Here is a 19,984-nt window from a genome sequence, read left to right on the forward strand (position 1 = left end):
GATCAGACCCTAATAGATTTCCATGAGTCTTTTTGCTTGGTGTGCATCAGGAAGCACTTAACAGCCCAGTGTATCTGCAAGAGCTTGTGAGGCTGCTCTCACAGAGCTTCTCTGATGAGGAGAGTAGTGCAGACAGTTTGCACTAATGCTGTAGCAAACAAGAACTGTGACCTGACAGAATCCTTTAAGAACAGTATGATTGCAGAAAATGATGGTCTTTATCCAAGAGAATTTTATGGCCTTAAGGTAAGTTTCATTATAGCTGAATCATCAAGGAGCTGATTGTAATCAGAATATTAATTCTTTATGCTTAAGTGAGACATCGGTAAATTGCTAAAGCTAGATGCTATATCACAAGGAATTTTATATACAAGTGTCAGAACAAGGCTAGTTTTTGGAACTCAAAAATAAAAGTGAGGGGAGCTTTAGCAATACAGGTAGTTAATTATATTAAAATTGAACAAAAGAAGTCAAGTTTACTTCTAAGGTGGTGGGTTGTTGAACTAAACTGTTCTAAGTATTGTATTTAAACAGCCCAATTTTAACTGATTATTTATGTCGGTATTGTAGTATGGATGAAGAATCTGGATGGTGCTTTTCAGTGTGTTTTAGTCTGAGGAAAGTTCTGTTCAGTATTATACCTTTGGGCTTCTATCCACTGTGTTACAAAAGCTGTTTTCAAACATAGTCCAACAGAAATTACCACATCTGCCTTAAGTGTGGCTTCTTGCTAGTGCAAAAATGTGGAGAAACATATTTTTGAAATTAACACACAAAAGTAATTTTCTACTAGAAGAGAAACCTATAATCTGGATAAGTATCTAAACCAAAATGTATTTTAAATTCACAGTGTGTTTGATAATGGAGGTTCTAAAAGGTCTGTTTTCAGTACGAGTAATGGTGGTAACAGAGAAAGCAATGATCTATACAGGTGGTTTGGAGTAGAATACAATGCTTTTAGGAGAAATGCTAAATACATGTTCAATCTTGAACAGCATCGGAGTGGAATTTGCAGTACATCAAATGGGGCCTGTGTTAGTGCTTATTAGAAAAAAAATCCAACTCTAGCCTTTTCCCTTGTTAAAATACAATTTCTAGGCTGAACTGATACCAAACCAAAGCAAACTGCATGCTGGGGCTGAACTGAAGACGGTGGAGGCTTAGGATACCTTAGGAAGCTTTTCTTATAGTGTGAACTACCTGTCGTGTAGATTAACCAGAGGTGGGAACAGGGTAGGATTTGAAAATTAAAAGGCCAGAAAACAGTCTGTGAAAAGGCTGATGAAGTTAGGAATACCATAGTATTCATGGTTTACTTGCATGAAGCCAGGTGCTTAGGAAGGACAACCACATCAGTGGCTAAAATGGAAATATTTTTATTGGTGCTAAGGTAGTATTGCCAGTGATTTGAAAATTGTGGATTAAAAAAGAAGCTAATACTGTTTGTAATTCATTATTATTGACCTTTAGGACTCTTGGAAGTGGTTTATTAGCATTAATACCATCATAAAGAACCTGTTAAGGTATATCTACGGGAGCATAATCCTGGTTTTGCTGAACTAAATGGCACAGGTTTCCTCTAAACTCAGTGGTAACGCGATCAAGACCTACAGAAACAGGTAATCTGCAATAAAACACAAAATTATGGAAACTGCTATGGGATTATTTTAGATATCCATAGGGGGATTATTTAATTTCAGAGATCCCTTAGATGCATCAGTTTGCAGATTTGAAAGGGCAATATTTTCATATTCCTCTTGTGATGCTGAGCATCTGCATTGGTGAACTAATACTATCAAATCCTTCTGAAAATTCTTGTTGAGAAATCCATAAAAGATGGGATTGATACACGTGGAGATCATGGCCACAAGGTGGCATATTGTAAATGTTAAATTATGATTACAGCTCATTAGTGCCTCATAGTTCCAGTCAAAAACCACATTGAATATGTTGAGGGGCAACCAGCAAGCTGCAAAAGTCGCAACAATTGATATCAACATCATATTAATCCTTTTGTTTTCACTCAGTCTGTTCTCATTCTCTCTCATCCTGTCTATTTTACCATGTCTCCTTCGAAGACATACAAATATCCTGAGATAGCAGATAAAAATAAACGCCAGTGGGAAGCAGTACTGGAAAAACAGCAGACTAGTGGTAAAAACCAGTCGTTCTGTAACTGACGGCCAAGCTTCGATGCAAGCAACCTTGTTCTTGTAGAAATCGCTATGGAAAGCTAGATGTTTGAAGGGTTCATCAGTTAACTGGTGAAATATTAAAAAAGGAATGGATATTATGAGGGAAAGCCCCCAGATGAAAAGAATTCCCCAGTAAGCATGAGAAATACTAGGCTTCCAGCCACGTGGGTTCACAATTAACTGATACCTCTCAATAGCAATCAGTACAAGTGAGAAAATGGAGACTGTCACAGATACACTTTGTACGAAAGAACCTATTTTACACATAGCTTCCCCAAATATCCAGTAGTCCATTAAGGTATATGCAACTGTGACAGGAATACACATGATACAGATCAAGATATCTGATAATGAGAGGTTGGCAATCAAAATGTTGGTAACATTTTGAGCTTCTTTCTGTCTCTTTATTATAATAATCAGACAAAGGTTTCCGAAAAGCCCTACTATTGTAACTAGTGTGTAGGCTGTAATAAGCAAAAATTCTGCAAGGAAGGAAGGTTGGCAGGTATCAAAGTTCAAAAACTGAGAATAGCTACTGTTAAAGAGAGTTTGATTAGGCAGAATCTCACTGGGATGCTGAATGGCTTTATCCATCATGAAGCATCTCGCAGCCTATGGGACAAAAACTGGTATTATTTAGAAGGTACTTTGTACAGAGCTTTCCAAGGCAATGAATACTATAGGTCTGTGTTTGTCGTTGGTTCCTTGAAGTTTTGAGCAAGTCTAATATAATTAATTATAGCACTGAGAAATCCTGAAAGGAAAAGCCAGTGGTTATTAGTGGGTTTTTATATACATGAATTGAGGTTGGTGCTACTTTTCTGAGGTTCTGCACTGACAGTGTTATTTTAAGATCTGTTTCAGCCAAAGATTTAGCAAAGTTAAGGAATTCCAACAAGAATAATATTTTTTGTTTGTTTGTTTTGTGGATGTTTTTGTTTGTTTTTTGTTATCAGAACAATGAATAATTGGGCCCTGCCATCACATTGCTAGCTTAGACATCACACTTATGTTTTTCCCTAGCACTACAAAGCAATGTGAGCTAATACACCAAATCGCTCTGGCTTAATCGAAATGATGTGTGCTTCAGTTTACATGATATTCAACCCCTCCATGAATGACATCTTTAAGGAAGTTTCCTGTTCCACTTATGTGTCACAGGTAGCACATCCTTTTTCCTCAATGTAATCTGAGAAAAACGTAAACCAAACAAAGATCACATCTTAGTTATACACACAATTAGTCCAATATCTGTACTTGTCGAAGGTTACATCATCTCCCTACACACTAATCACTGTTGTATGAGTTTGACAAATGGTAGCCCCAAAATGTTCTGTAGTTAAATATAACAGGTACTTGAGAGACACAGAGTTGATTTTTCTTTCAGTTCTAACTTAAACAGTTGTCAAGTAAAAATCTGATAGTAGTACAACTCTGTTGTTATGAAACTAATATTGATGGGAAGAAACAGGTTCTGCAGAAAATCTTGATGGGTTTGAATTTATCACTGAGTTTAAAAAGTGAATCTTAAATCAAAGGCTCACCAGATTTCTGGCCAGAAAGTGGTTGGAAACCTGGGAAAGGAAAAAACAAGGGCGTAAGGAGTTACTTTTCAAATTAAAGATGGATAAGTATGTTCTATACATACACTTTTCAAAACGCAACTCTAACTCACCTTATTTCCTTGCTGACATAGGAATTATCAGAATACTAGCTGGAAGGTGATCATTCTTCACCACCAGTAGTAAATCCCATGGTGTTGCGAGCCTGTGGAGAGAGGAGGGTCAAGAAAGGGTGGAAAGTTAAAGAGGATACACAAAAAGAAGTATGTTTTATTATTACTGGAAATAATCTCTTTATGTGTAGATTTGTCAACCTTTTTAGATAAATGATCGCTGTAATTTAATCACTAAGGAATAAAATTGTTTGGTTGCTTGCACGAGATTAAATGTCAAATCCAAGGTTAAACTGGGAACTATAATTCTGTGACAGTTTGCCCCCAGGCACTCAGAATATTCCAGCTAGAGGTATGTCCTGAACTGCTTTATCCCAATACTTCTCATGACATTTGTTAACTTGAAGCACCCAAACAAATGGATCTATTACCACTCTCATTCTGATTAAAATATACTTTTCAACTAGTGCAGTCATGTTGGAATGAGAAGTGGCTGGAGATTTATGTGACTGATGTTCCAAGTATGCCTTAATTTGTGGTAAGGAGCCAACATAAGACCTTTAGTCTCCCTAAATAACCTAGCTGGCTTGGGCACAGCTTCACTGAGGGAACGACATAGAACCTCACACAATCACGCTGCCAAAGCTATTGAGGTCTGGTGACTCAGAGAGACTTTGCAGTCCCTCGCAGGTGTCCCTACTCCTGGAGAGCAGGAACAAGAGCTATGCATCCTGCAAAAACTCTGCTTCTAAGGAGTCCACGAGAAATGGAAGGGATTCTATAGCTGGCAGAGTCAGCATAAACCGATGATGTGGCTGGGCAACAGCACCTTCAGGCAATGTATTTCCTGGAAAGCGCTGTAAACTACTTTTCCCTGGAGCAGTGCCAATTGCCTGGCTGGATTTATCACACAGAAGGATGCATGTGCTAGAAGGACAAGAGAGCAAGTGGTGGTAAATGTTGCTCTGATGACCTTTACTGCCACTTTAGATGTGTAAGGGTCTGAAGTCTGGCTGATCTTTCTCTTTGCCCTGTCTGTGGTATTCACCCAGCTTGCACAGATCTGAGCCCTGCCCTTGGAGAAAAGATCAGGAGCTGGCAGGGGATCTGGCTTGGAAGCAGGATGCCTTCAAAGACAAGCTCTGCTCTTCCCTGCTTTTTATGTTAGCAGGAGAAGCTGTGGGGACTCAAAGGACATGGGGCTGAGCCAGGTTTGTCATATTTTATGCACTATTTGCTATGCTCAGTTATTTATCCACGGCTGCACAACACAGTTTGATAGAGAATGCTGAATGCCCTCTCCCAAGAATTCAGTGTGCGTTGTAGAGCTCCTTTGGCACTTCCCACCGTGAAGGAAAAGTCTCTGTACTGACCTTCTGATGAGTTCACTCACTACATTAGCTTTAGGCACATTGATCATCGACCCTGTTCTACTTTCAGGAAAAAGATTAATTTCTTTTCATGGTTTGGTTTGTACTGTGACTCAAAAAGTGTAGTCATTAGTATGTGTCATTCTGCAAGGCAATTTAAACATTTCCCTGGCAATAAAACAATTACACCTGTCTTGTTTAAACATCTGGAGTATTCATATAATGAGAAAACTATGTCACACTAGTACTTACTACAGCATGTTGAACTATATTGTGATACATAATGGCATTTTTTAAGCTAATAAATATTAGCAGTCAGTATCCTTGAACCGCAGCTAGAGCTGATGTTAGAATTGAAGTGTTTAACAAGAGAAGTAATTACTTCACTTTCTCATCCATGCATTTTGAAAAAGATTCTTTATCATAGTAAGAGTTTAACATTGTAAGAAAAGATAACCCACTTAACCTAGTTTTTTCATTCCTCTAGTTGCAGAAACATTATTGAATCATACATAAGCAAAAGAAATTTAAAAGCATGTTCTAAAGTAAAACGAGGTTTTAAAAGGCTTTCTTTCTGAAGTATTTTCTTACCTATCTTAGATGCATAGTCCCATCCCTTTAAAGTGACCGGTAAATATTTTGGTTGCAAATACTGTCTGTTTAATAAGTTCCAAAGTATTGATTGCATGGATAAATTCTGGAGGAAACTTTTAATTCAATTTTAAATATGAGACGTACAGAATATAACAATCCTTGGAAAGTTATATTTTGGAAACTTTTGGCACAATCTTATAGATTTTCTGACTTCTTACCTAATGAAAAATTCAAGTCATATCCACGCCGCCTTGAACAATTTTTCTTTTTCCTTTTTGAGTGAATTACAAAGCCAGCAAACACGTCTCCTTTGTGTACAAAAGAATGCGAAGTGAAGCCATCTCCTTCTAAAGTGATACTTAAACTCTCCTTTCTTTTTCTGAAACAAACCACAGTTCCACAATTTCCAACCGTGACTGAATTCACCAGGCTGTAGAAAGGCTGCTGAGGAATAAAACAAGCTCTGGAATCCAAGGAGAGGCGAACAGCAATGAGCAGGGAGGAGAAAAGACCAGTAGTCATGCGGATGCTTTTTCCCCAGCTGTGCGGCTTCTCTCCACCCTGTCAAACACCTTATCTTGCATTTTCATTTCCAATTATCTTATCTGTTCTGTAGTGCAAATGTTTTCTCTGTGTTGGATTTCATACATAAACAACTGCATATGGCTTATTGCCTTTTTTTTCTTTCTTTTCTATTTTTTTTTTTTTTGACTGAGGGAGATAACAAAATACAGTAAGTTGCTGAGAAAGAGCATGCACATCCTATTAACATAATAATATTTTCACTTTAAATTGTTATTTTAGCTTTTACTCCAGAGCTACAAATATTCTCCTGAAAAGCAAAGCGTGGTGCATTACACTAGCACATGTTGAAAAGCAGCTTTTTAAACTCTTGAATTTATACCTGGGTCCACTTAACCCCTGGTATCCCAATCTCTTACACTGAACCATTCTGTGGCTCTCCGGTACCAGAAAGAGCAGAGGCAATAGAAATTGGTTCAGAGTGAGAATGTGTTTGTGTGGGGATGGACTCAGGATAACTAGATGAGAATCCTTGCAAACTTAGAGAAGTAGAAACTCCAGACAAAACATCTGAGAGAGCGCTAGAGTCTCTCTGACTGTATCTGGTTTTTTTGGAGGGAATGATTTTGAAAAGCAGTAGGATTTTTGGGATGAGCGAGACTGATGCTGTACCTGGAGTGCAAGTTAGAACTAATTATCTGAAACTATTCTTAGTTGTTATACTACTGTGTTTGTAGAAAATAGGGGTGGAGGGAGGCTGAGATCAGCCAGACAAACCACTGCTTCTAGTATATTTTTATCTATTCATGATGGATTCGTCTGTTTTTTTAAACACTTGTGGTAATCCTAGATTAGGCAGTCAAGTGCCTAATTTACTGCTAGGAAGACTTCTTTAACACCCCCCCTAAAATTTCCTTCACTTTAGTTTAGCCCATTGCTTTTTATTCTAGGTGTGGCCTATGAATTCTGAAATGTTAACCAAAATGCTACAACTGAGCAATGTGAATATACTTTTCTAAAGAATTTCTAGCATTTCTTGGCTTTGATTATGCCAAAAATACTATAAAAGCAAAGCTTTTCCAAAGTATTTTAAAATTTCTGCTTCTGGTTGTAGTGTAACCCAGGAAGTAAATGAAGATCTAAAAATTAAATGTGCTAGTTATACATGAGAACAAGCCATAAAAATGCATTATCTGTTTATAAAGGAAGTCAGTAAAATTAAAATATATTCTAGTTCTATTTATAAATTACAAACAAAGGTCAGGTTGCTTATTTACATTGGCCTCTGTTTCTAATATCGCACTGTATACAAGTCCTCCATCGGTGGAAAACCTGAAGTGATTACTGTCTGGTCCCCTTGGTTTTACAGTCACATCAATCTGCTGCCTTCCGTAGATTTAATTTTGTTGTAAGCTGGTGTGAATTAGATCACATCCGACATCGGAGACTTGTGAAGTGTGGCTGCTCTTGGTCCATTTGTGTCTGACGTCACAGGTGTGTACACTACGTGGAATCTACAGCTGTGCATGAAGGGATCATGGTGTATTGTTTTCAGTCAAGTACTGCAGTGTCTGTTTGCAAAGAAGGTTAATGGATAGCAGAATTATATGTATTTTATATTAATGATCATGTTGTTTCTAAATTGGTCAATATTTATTGATGGGAAAATAGACTTTATCGGTAGACATTGATAACTAACTGGAAGGCCAGACTGCAACTGTAGTGAGAAGCAAACTTTGTATGCAACCTGATAACAAAAACTTAAAATATACTGCAGATAAGACTGCAATTGGCTTGCCCATGGCAGGTGTAAATTTAGTAGCTCTGCTTTTATGGGATTTCAGCAGTTCAAAAATGGCTTTATAGCATAGGAAATGGTAGGATTCTGGATGTGATTTTTAAAGAGTTTTATTAGGAATTTCTGCCTCAGCTTGCAAAACAAGCAAATCAACTGGAAACCTCAAAACAATGTGTGCTGATTCTCACTATACTGAATGCCAGTCATTATCCTGATTATCACCTCATCACAATCATTCCAAAAAAAGCCTGATCCTAAAAGCTTTCCAGGTATGAGATTCAAATTGAAGGAACATATTTTCCAAGCATCTGGTTATATAGCAGCTGGAGGCATGACCTCAGTGTGTGTAAATGTTCCCAAACTGGTTTTAAACCAGGCAGTAATTAACCATTACAAGCACAGAGCTTGGGGCACTGTCACCTGAACTCGCCAGCTCAGAGCTGAACAGGGTCCATGTCCACTTTGTAATAACATCTGTTGTGTTGACAACAGCCTAATGGTGAAAAATTCTCTATCATATAAGTCAGTTGAGGGAAAGCTCACCCTTTGCTTTGACATTTACATGCTCAGCAGGACTTTTTTGCTGGTGGCTGACCACACCAAGCTTGTCCTTTGGCTTAGTTGCTTCTCCCATGCTCTGCAGCAGTCCTTGTTCCTGCCTGGTGGAGCTTTCTTCTTCAGAAAGCAAGATTTAGTAGAGATATATACATACAATTTCTCAGCTTCCTAGGTGAAAGAGTTCTTCAGTAGCAGTTTGGCTATGAGCTGCTCCAGTGACCTGTAGCATCTCTGAGGGGTCTGGAATATTTCTTTCTAATTAGTGTTATTCTTATAGCACTTCAAAGAGGCACAGCAAAATAAGCAAGAATAGTTGGAAATCTCTTATGCTAGTGTTAGATGTGCCGGTTAATGTCAGGAAAGTAAGATAATATGCTATGATGGAGGAAAACCACAGTCCCTTCATATTTTTCTGGTTAGTGGAGAGAACAACACCCTACTAAGGCATCTTAAGCAAATAAGTTATAATTTGACCAAACCTGCAACATTTGAACACCAGCTACATATGCACTGTACATTTTTCTCCAAATATCATGCAGATAAAGAATGATTGATGTACATGTGGAAGCTGGAGCACTGCTCCATGATTCAGAATTTTTTTCCTAATTGGAAAAAATTATTACAAAAATCACTCAGGTTCACTACCTGGAGTTTAGTTTTCATTCCTTTTATGTTCCATAGCTCTAGAGAATGGCTTTGTAATATCCTTGATGCTTCATTCTGGTCCATACCTCTCAGTTAGGTCATGCCTAGAATGAAAAGTCAACTGTTTTAAAATCTGCTTTGACTTAAAATGAGATACTTATAATAGCAAACTCATTTTTTAAATTATATCGTGCCATGAACTTTCAGCTGATTTCTGGACCTTATTCAGCTGGCTTACAATTGAGATGGAGGTTGATATACTCTCTGGCGGGAAGATTTGCATTGTTATTTTTTGGGTCAGCCAAGTTACTTTTTTTACAGAAAAAGAGATATGTGAGTAATTGTAATAGGAGTCTAACTGCATTAATTCATATTTTATAATAGTTTCCACTTTCTAAACCCTGATCTAATCCTTTGTAGCTTTCTAGAATGTTTCCAGCTGATGTTTTCCAAGAGTGATCTCTGCCAAAGAACGAATTATTTCAGTAGCTCACAGATTTGGGGGGAATATGATCATTTGTCTCTCTCTCTTTTTCTTTTTTCCCCTACAGTCTTTTTATAACAATGCTATGAGCACCAAACCCCACTGTTCTCATGCCATGACATTCTTCACTGTCCTAATTGTTAATTAAGAAGTACTTAAATAATCAAAAGGTTTTTCCTGTTAATCTTGGTCTGTTTCAATTTTCCTGCATGTTTCAAACTGTAATAGCAGTTTTGATTTTCTGAATTAAAAATATGAATTCTAGATTGCTATTTTGTGTCTAGAAAGCTTCACCTTTATATACCAACTCATTTTAAACTTTCTTGGATATTGTGGATGTCTTGCAGCTGATGTCAGGCAGGTGCATACTGAACTTTGTAGCATAACTCCTCCTGCTGTTTCCAAACAAAGCTAAATGTCAGTCATGTAGAAGTGCCACAAAAAACATCCCACAGAGGTTCCGTGGAACAAGAAATAGATGAGGTTTAGGAAGAGGTACGGGGAAGAAAGCAAGCAGATTTTAATTTTAACTGGAAAATACATAAAGAAAAATTTATAGATGAAGAAGATCAGAGCATGGCTGAGACTGCTGCTGGCTCCAGGTCTTCCTTTGGCAAAACATATGATCTTGGTCTGTCTTGGACGAAGACAAAGTGAAAGATCTACCATCTCGCATCTGTTGCAGCATTGCTAGATCCTTTGATCCTTGGCAAGCACCTTGACTTTCCAGACTCTGTTTTGCTGTCTTACTTTCATCCCATCACTCCAAATTATGACCAGCTCTTATATAATCTTTTAGGAAAGAGAAGAAAGGAAATAATCAATTATGACAGAAGAATGAAAAGATGAAAGAGAAAAAGAGAAATTGAGCTTCAGAGGGACAAGGAGGGAGGGTCGGATTTAAGGAAAAATGGTAATGTAATTCCAAAGAAAAGGATGCAAATTAAGTTCTCTAATTTTCCTCCTTGTCCTTCACAAAGGTGGGTTTTTCTCTCTTTCAGTCCACTCCCCTTAAAAAGGGCTTAGGGAAAATTTGGTTCAATAAGATGAACTCTTGATACTATTTACCAAAGATATAATTCCGGTGGATTATTCTATAGTTACCTTTTTATCTGTAGAATATCTTATTTTGCATTAAGCAAATAAAAGAGAGGGGTAGTGTTTTATTCCCCATCTGAATTGGCACAGAGTAGAAACGTTTATCCTGAAGAGTGTCACGTTCAGACTTTAGGTAGTTAAGAGCCTCTCTTGTTTCGTCTCAGTGCATTTTTATCAATCTTTTTCAATGAAAACCCTCTCCCACCCAGTACTAAATCATGATAGTCTCAAAAGTAAGATCACAGATTTGTCGTTTGTGCAGATTAAAGTACAAACAGCAGATCAGAGTGAAAGACAAATCTTTTGCCAATAAAGCAAGAGCTCTCTCAAGGACAGTTGTATCTATTTTAAGTTCTTCACACTTGTAGCTGAAGCAAGGGGCCAGGATGGGGAAGTTTGTGGTGCTGCTGCATGTTTTATCAAAAATGTTTTCCTATGAACTGCAAAATTACCGTCTCCCTGGGGTGTTGATTTGGGTAGGAAAGAGTCTTCCAAAAGTCTAATAATATCTCTTTGAAATGATTAGATCAAAAGTCCTTGCACCAATGTGTGTGGATCTCAGAGTGATGTGGGAAAGTACAGTTGAATCCTGTCTATTCCCCACCGTTTCCACATATGCACATTTAGAAAAAACAGGATGAACTCTGTCTATAGGCAGGATGATGTTGTTATAATCTCCAAGGAGCAGAACGTCAATGCAGAACTAATTCAGCAAGCAGTCTGCATGAAGGAATCCTGTAGGTTTTAAAATGCTTTCTGTCTGCTGAAATGTAAAACCAGACCTAAATCCAGCAGATTGCACTATACCAACAAAACATACTTAAATCGATTTAAAAAACACAGTCAATACTCTCGAATTGTTTTAAAGAAATGAATCAACACCTGTTGGCTATGGAAGCCAACCACACTGATATGAACTAGATTGAAGAAGTCAAAGCTGATAAAAACTAGATTAAAGAGGTTAAAGGGATATGATTTTGTGTTTATATAAGAGTTTAGATAATAAAAGTATTTATAGCTTCTAAGAGCTACTTTTGAATTCTTAATGTCCTTCTATCGCCCCTGATGCTCATTTCCAAAATTTCAATATTCCTTTTCTGTCTTAGAAGTTTGGACCCATTAACCAGCATGACAGAAGTATGTTTCTGTAGTGACAAAAAGTCCTATAAAGACTTCCTTAATAGTGTATTTTGTATCAGCTTGTACTAAGAATATTTAGTGACACAGGAAGCTTAGTGCTGGAAAGGACTGTTCCAGTGCCTCTGTTTTACGATCTCTTAAGCACTGATGCCCTCCTGTGGACCGTAGATAATATGCTTTCTACTGGAATAACAGAAATGGTTTATGCATGAAAACAAAGTGCTTTTCCTTTCTTTTAATATTCTAACACTAATTAAAATATCCCATGAAGACATTTAACACAGTTCTTTGTTTGGCCAGTGCCCCTGTTTTGGGAAACACATTTTATTTAGGTGAGGATAACAGGTGGAGCTTTTACCTGTGTTTGACACTTAAACTGCTTATACAATGAATTTTATTCTAGATTGTTATCAGAATTGAAACAGTTTAATGCTGTGACTGCCCTGTCAGGAGGGGAAAAGTGTGTATTTGTTTCGAATGCTGTTGGCATTTTAAATACATAGGACAATATTATGCTTTTACATCTCTATAGTTAAAAGCAGCTTAAAACTATGTTGTAGCAGTTGAAGTGTTGTCAGCTTTAGCAGATTTGTCACGTCTCACATGCAGAGCGTGACGCTTGTGCTATGGCTCTGTGCTCATGCTGCTGCGATACCTGCGCATCTCACATTTGCAGTGGCTCACGTGGCCAGAGGGAAAAGGCACATTTTGGGAGCATGTAAAGGCACATAATCCATAGGAATATGTATAACAAGTGACCTGATGCACTGGTCTGGTGACTGGATGCCTCACCAGGTGTTAATCCCACAGGAAATGGAGAAGTCGAAGTCTCCACGGTGGCTCAGATGACCTGGGAGGTATGAAAGTCTGTGGGATACACAGGAGAAACTGACGTTAGCTGTTGATGAACCCCTATATCTGCAGAGCCCGTTGGTATGTGTCAGGGTACAGGTACATTTGCAATGCATTTGGCCCTTTCAATGAGAGGACTGAACACTGAGAATGTGATTTTGAGCAAACACATGAACTATATGAAGTTATTTACACGGCAGGTGTGAAAAGATGGTGGACAGGAGGACACCAGGTCAAGAGAAGTTTGGCCATTCTGTAGCATCAGAGGAGACATTCCCATCTGCAAGAAATGTGAGTATGTATATATATATGTGTGTGTATATATATATGTATACACACACATATATATATATATATTTTTTTTTTTAGAACAGGTGTTTTTCTTTCATTAATCAACCAGTCAGAAGTGCAAATGAAGGGGAAGCAGTTGGGCTATACTTGAGTTGTGTCAGTGACTGATTTTGCCTACTGATTTGCTCACATCTTAAAAACTCTTATCTCCTGCTGAAAGAAGTGACTTCTTCCTTTGATCTCTTCCTTGGCCTACTTGTCTGCCTCACTTTCACGGGGAGAACCTGAGCTGTAAACAAGCATTCTGGTTTTCTTTTTTATCCACTGAGACCATAATTAGCACCTCTTAATTTTTCTTCCTTTTTGCTGTAAATTAGTCAGGGTCTATAAAACTCTCATGGGTTATTTTCTACATGAAAGAGATACGAATTTATCTTGGGAAGGGCCACACAGATTTTACAATAAGTGGCGGGCAAAACATATTTTTGTATTTCCTGTAATTGTGTGAAGTTTGCACACGGCCTCTGGGAAGAAGCTTTTTTTTTTTAATAGAGTAGGATAAGCTTGTTTATTTTAAAACCACAAATATTTCAGTGACATTATAGGCATATTCTCTTCTCTATAACTAGATTACATGGTTGTGTCTGTTCATGCATTGAGATAAATGGATGTAAACACGTGACATCTTTCCCTGGAAGTGGTTGTCAAACACAGATGTATAATATTACTGCCATAATAATAGTTATTCTTAATGGACTTGGCTAGAACAGCAAAATACCCCAAAACAGTTCAAGAAAAAAACAGGTTACTATGTTGCAAATAGTAATTCTGCTGGTTAATGATAATCAAAATCTTTGAGAATAAAGTAAGAAAAGTTGCCCAGCTGACAGAAATGAGGCCAGAATTTAGTAGCAGTGTTCACCTCTGGAGTTGACACCATCTGAAGGGGAATAAGGAAGAATCGGTGTTTACTTTGTGCTGACATATTCAGCCTCTCTGGACTTCACCAGTTAACAGACCTCCCGGCACAGTCAATGTTCCGCACTTGTGTCCGCACGTCTCCAAGGGTGCGTTTTCACAGCGGTTGATCTAAATCGGGGGATGTTGTAGTTCTGCTTCCTCCCTTCCGCCAGCACCAGCACTCATGGGATCATACCAAAAACTTTCAGAAAGCTGAGGCAGCTAAAAACTAAGGTTTTTTCATGTTCAAGTTATTTTTGGTTGTCCCGTTTCTCTGAAGTGGGTCGCTGTGTGTGTGCACCAGCATTGGGGCTGGCACATGGGAGAGGGGAGGATCACAGGGCAGCAGCAATCCCAGCGCTCATCAGCTCAGACAATCCTGATCCGGTGCCTTAGACAAACCTGCACCTACTGGGTCAGAAGGGGCGGAATATTCAGTACACACCTTTATAAATGTTCCCAGGATTGGTGTTGGAAGGAAGACTCACGCTCTTTGCCCTGAGCAGGGGACCAGTGATGTGTTAAGGAGGGGATCCTGGATAAGATCTTGCTTGATCTCTAACAGGCACTTGTAATTAACCCAATCCCAAAAACCTCCAGTTTACTGTGCACTAATCTGGATTTTCCATCTGTGACTCTGGAGGATAAGGTGACTTCTAATTGTGGGGTTTGGTGCCAATGTTCCTGGGTGGCACAGAGAACAAAACAGCATAGATAGGCTTTTGAAAGCTGAGAACTGGGATATAAAGCAGGTGTTACATAGGGGACTTGGATGAAGATTTTGGAAAACATCTATGGAATTATCATAGATGAGACAAGACAGACTTGCTTTTTGGGATCTCGTGCCTGAAAAAGCAAAGCAACAGAACACAAGGAACAGAGCAAATGGGGAGAGGTGCTCAACAGAGGAAATCTGGGTGGAGCCCACAGTATTACAGCACATACATTGATTTAACGGAGAGGAAGATCGGGCTGAGTGCTCTATGCACAGATGCTTTAACACTTTGTGAGTTCTTGGGATTTGCACTCACTTTAATATATTTGATCATGTGGTTATTTTTCAAAGATTGTCTCAGTGTCTAAACTGCAACTTTTATCTCATTGTGGACATAATGAACAAGGGAAGAAGCCACCTGAAGAGGATGTGAATGTGCTTTCACTGGAGGTTTTAGAAACAGATTAGACAACTTATCTATGAGGAAGACTAAGAAAATTAAGACGAGTTTCAGACACTGTGTGGTGCAGGTGCTAACATGCCTAAAGAAATGTGAACTGAGCTTTTCACCTTCAAGGAAAGACAATTTCACCACAAAAGTCGTTCTTGGCTCCTAGATAATTTTCAACATAAAATCCACCTGCAGTGGGAAAAGTGAGAGAGAAGCTGCCGAAGACAACAGACCAGGTGGCTGGAGCACGTTGGGAAGGGGAGAATGGCCAAGGGGGAGGGGGCAGGGGCTGGACGGCCCGGGGCGGTCGGAGGCCCCGCTGAGGGGATGGCGGGCGGGGGGCGCGCGGCGCGGCCGCCTAACGGTCCGCGGTTCAAACACTCCCGCGCGAGCCGCCCGCGGAACCCCCGCCCGCTGCACCCGCCCGCGGGGCGGGGTCACCGGAGAGAAAGCGCGCGGCTGGGCCGGAGGAAGCCCATTGGCTGACGGCCGCGGGCTTGGCGCATTGGCGCAGCCCGCGCCGGGTCGTGTCCCGCCCCTTCTCTCGGCGCGCGCGGAAGGTGTCCACATCACGGGCCGCTACAACTCAACCCTATTGGCTGCCGCCGCCGAGCCCCGGGACTTTTGCCGACGCGCGGCGCAGGTCGCGCCCTCTGATTAGTCGACGCACTCGTCGATCGTGGCCGGAACCCCGCCCCTAAAGGTGAGTCGCGGACGGCCCCGGCGGCGCCTTCTCATTGGTTGCGGCGGCACGAGCGGGGGGCGTGCGCGGTGGCCCCTGGGCGGGCGGGGCTCCCGGCGTCCCCTTTGTGTGGGCACCAGTCGCCGGCGGAGCAGGCGTAGCCGCCATTTTGTGCGTGCCTGTGTTTTCCCCCGCCCCCAACCCCTGTCTGCGGGAGCGGCGGCAGCCGGGGCGCCCCGTCTCTTCTGCTGGCCAGGTGAGGCGAAGCGAAGGCGTCGGGCCAGGTCGAGGCAGCCATCGCCGGCGGCTGCCGCAGCCGTGAGGTCGCGCTGTTCCTAGCGAGTGAGGGGGAAGAAGCGGCAAGACGGAGAAGGGGGGGGAAAAACCTTCAGAGCTGCCCCCCAACAGGAGGAGGAGTCTCGGCGCCAGGCCCAGGCGCAGCCCCGGCACCGGCGGCAGCATGGAGAACTCGCAGCTATGCAAGCTGTTCATCGGCGGCCTGAACGTGCAGACCACGGAGGCCGGGCTGCGGGAGCACTTCGCGGCCTACGGGACCCTCACCGACTGCGTGGTTGTGCTCAACCCGCAGACCAAGCGCTCCCGCTGCTTCGGCTTCGTCACCTACTCGGCGGTGGAGGAGGCGGACGCCGCCATGGCCGCTTCCCCTCACGCCGTGGACGGGAACGCGGTGGAGCTCAAGCGGGCCGTGTCCCGGGAGGACTCGGCCAAACCGGGGGCCCACGCTAAGGTGAAGAAGCTCTTCGTGGGCGGTCTCAAAGGGGACGTGGGCGAAGGGGACCTGGTGCAGCATTTCAGCCAGTTCGGCCCCGTGGAGAAGGCCGAGATCATCGCCGACAAACAGAGCGGGAAGAAACGCGGCTTCGGCTTCGTCTATTTCCAGAACCACGACGCCGCCGATAAGGCGGCCGTGGTCAAGTTCCACCCGATCCAGGGCCACCGCGTGGAGGTCAAGAAGGCCGTGCCCAAGGAGGACATCCAGGCGGGCGGGGGAGGCGGCGGCTCCTCCCGGCCCTCCCGGGGAGGCAGAGGAGGCGGAAGGGGTCGGGGCGGAGGTGGATCCAGTAACCGGGATCACAACGGGCTTTCCAAAGGAGGCGGCGGTTACAACAGCTACGGCGGCTACGGTGGAGGAGGCGGCGGCGGCGGTTACGGCTCCTATGGCAGCGGCTCCTACGGAGGCGGAGGGGGAGGCGGCGACTACGGCAACGGGTACGGCGGGTTCGGCAGCTACAGCCAGCACCAGTCCTCCTACGGCCCCATGAAGAGTGGCGGAGGAGGTGGAGGAGGGGGCGGCAGCTGGGGGGGCCGCAGTAACAGTGGACCGTACAGAGGAGGCTATGGTGGGGGAGGCTACGGGGGCGGCTCTTTTTGAGCTGGAGTTCCCATACCTGTTGGGGGTGGCGTGGAGAGCCCTCCCTTTGCTACGGGGCAGCTTCTAAATGGTTTCTTCCCTCAGTCGCCGAAGGGCAGCTCCTTTTAAATGCCTCCCTGCTGTGGGAGCAGCTCCTATACATGCCCCCGGGGGTCGCCTCTGCTGCCGGTGCCACTTCTTTCTCTCTGAAGATGGACTGGGCCCCACACACACATACTTTGTGTTACAGTCATTGATGGACTCTATTTTTTTATTATTACTTGGACCTTGGTCGTTTTTATACTAGCAACGAAAAATGTCTTGTTTTAATTTGTTTTTTGGGGGTATGGGGTGGGAAGTGTCTTGCTGATCTGGAGTAAACACTGGGGAGGGTTATGGGGGAATTTCCTTTGTTGTAAGGACTTGATACCTGGCTACTACGTTTTTTCTACAAAATCTACTCGGATCCCATGACTGAAATTAACACTTCTGTAAAGGAGGAGAAAAAAATCGTTTTTACGTTTTTTATTTTTTAAATAAATCATTGTGTTCATTGACCTTTACATGTCTAATTTTTTTTTCCTAGGATCCATTCCGTACGGTTTTAAACCTTTTCTAGGTTTGAAGCAAGTGTTCCTCTGCTTTAATCTCTGTGTACTTAGAGTAAATATTTTATTGCCAGTAAAGGTCCTAACTGACTTTTTTGCTACCCCTCGAGTGGATTTATTGGTTTTCAAACACTCGACAGAAATTTTTGAATTACTAATCCGTGGATGTGGTCTGTTTTTTAAATATTTGTTCTCACTTCTGCAGTTTGTGTGCATCCACCCTCTTGTACCAGGCAGTTTGATGTGCTGACATGGTTGGTCAATTTCTTCTATAGGACTTTTCCATCAACGTGTACTGTGTAGTTTTGAAGAACTAGTTTGTGTTAAGCATGTGCTTCATTCATATAAAATGTTCAGAATTTCTGATTGCTTAGCTTTAAGTCCTCTTATTGGTTTGTCTGTGTATCATTCCTTCCAGGAAAGGGTCGACGTTGATCCTGTCTATTAAATGCAAACTTGTTTTTATAGTACTGGGTTAACAGACTTTTCTCTCTGAACTATTGTCCTTCGTTAAAGTTCCCCAAGAATCTCTTGCAGCACCATCTACTGACAGGATGGCAGCCCCCTTGCTGCAGGCTTCATTACAGCAGGAGTAAAACTGGTTTGCTAACAATTGTACTAGACTTTTGAAAGTTTTTTTATGCCACTAGGTGACTGGTGTAGAATGCAATGACATCTGCATGTCAACAAAGATGAGTATTGACTGGAAAAAAAAAAAAAGAGTGGATTTGCAATACTTGCCTCAGCATGCAGTCTTTATTTTTAATAATTGCAGTTGCCCATATTTCAAAAAGTCATAATCTAAACCATGTGGGCAAAGTGCCATGATAAATGAGCCAGCTAAGTGTACTAGTAACAAAGATGCCAGTTGTAAAGCAAAAATATCTGTGTAGTCTGCTTGATTAACAAATGTATATTTGTAGCCCTTTCACACAATAGAATTAAAATTTGTTGTTTATTGAAGAGTATAATGTTTTAGGGGAAAACTGCCTTCCTGCATAGAAATATAGAATAGCAACGTTTATGGATATGAAATAAAGATTTGAATTCCTTATATACTTGAGTGAGAGTATGTATGATACGGGGCATGCATTTAAAAAGTACAAAGTTATTTTGACTTCAGATTTCTAAGCACTTAGTCTTTAATGCTGATGTTTTGTGGGCCTGCATCTTAAAAGCTGATTTTTGCTTTGCTCTGGATATGCAACATATGAGGCATGTAATTGTACTGATTCGAGTAGAAAGTTAAATGTCTAGGGCTTTGTGCTTCTGGGCTGAAGGATTTTGTATGAAATTTCAAGGTATTTGCAGTCTTCGGTGTCAATCCAACCTGAGGCTGATTTTAGTTGAAATGAATCCTTTTGTTGCTATTAGGAGTAGAACTAGCATGAACTTAATTACCTATGTGAGCTTAAATACACAGAATAACCTTTTGACATCATCAGGGTTTAAACCTAGAGCTGAGTTTCCTCTTGATTGCGATAATTTATCTCCTATAGTGAAACTGGTTCTCTTGGGCTTAGTTTTATAAATAGGCTCCAAGTAACTTGCTCTTTGCAATTATATTGTAATTTTATCTCAAAAGCTTGTTGTCAACCAGTATCACTGATACGTTGTTGAAAGTCTAAGTTGTTTCAGAGGAGTTTTTGAAACTCTGCAAGTACCAGCTCTGGTTGGTGTCTGGCTTCAGGTGGTTGGTTTTATTTCAGTTCACTGGGCTTGGAGGTTTTTTTACTTTACCTTTGCACTTTAGAACTCTGTTGGACAGTCATCTGTGAACTTCACTTGAAGAACAGCTTTCCTTTTTGTAACTGAAATTAACTACCAAGTTCTAGGTCTTGTCTTAGTTTGGGTATGTGATTTAGTCCCTTATAATAGTGAATTGCCTTAACTTTATCAAGGGATGGCCTGGTTTTGAAAGAAATAGTTATATCCACTTCTGTGGTCTGACTTGTCATTTGACTTAGAAAGGTA

General features: G+C 41.3%; 2 protein-coding genes across 2 annotated transcripts; one reads left to right on the plus strand and one right to left on the minus strand.

Moving 5' to 3' along the window:
* Window positions 1-1,667: 1,667 nt before the first annotated feature.
* On the minus strand, window positions 1,668-2,792 carry LOC308045594 (neuropeptide Y receptor type 6-like; the record flags this gene model as incomplete). Its single annotated transcript, XM_080352939.1, has 1 exon — window positions 1,668-2,792. One exon carries the CDS (start codon window positions 2,790-2,792, stop codon window positions 1,668-1,670), a length of 1,125 nt encoding a protein of 374 aa, XP_080209065.1.
* A 13,350-nt stretch (window positions 2,793-16,142) lies between these two features.
* On the plus strand, window positions 16,143-17,738 carry HNRNPA0 (heterogeneous nuclear ribonucleoprotein A0). Its single transcript, XM_080353188.1, has one exon. The coding sequence runs from the start codon at window positions 16,491-16,493 to the stop codon at window positions 17,421-17,423; it is 933 nt and encodes a 310-aa protein (XP_080209314.1). The 5' UTR covers window positions 16,143-16,490; the 3' UTR covers window positions 17,424-17,738.
* The last annotated feature ends 2,246 nt before the right edge of the window (window positions 17,739-19,984 follow it).

This window comes from Nesoenas mayeri (assembly GCF_963082525.1).
Source record: "Nesoenas mayeri genome assembly, chromosome: 14".
NCBI lineage: Eukaryota > Metazoa > Chordata > Aves > Columbiformes > Columbidae > Nesoenas > Nesoenas mayeri.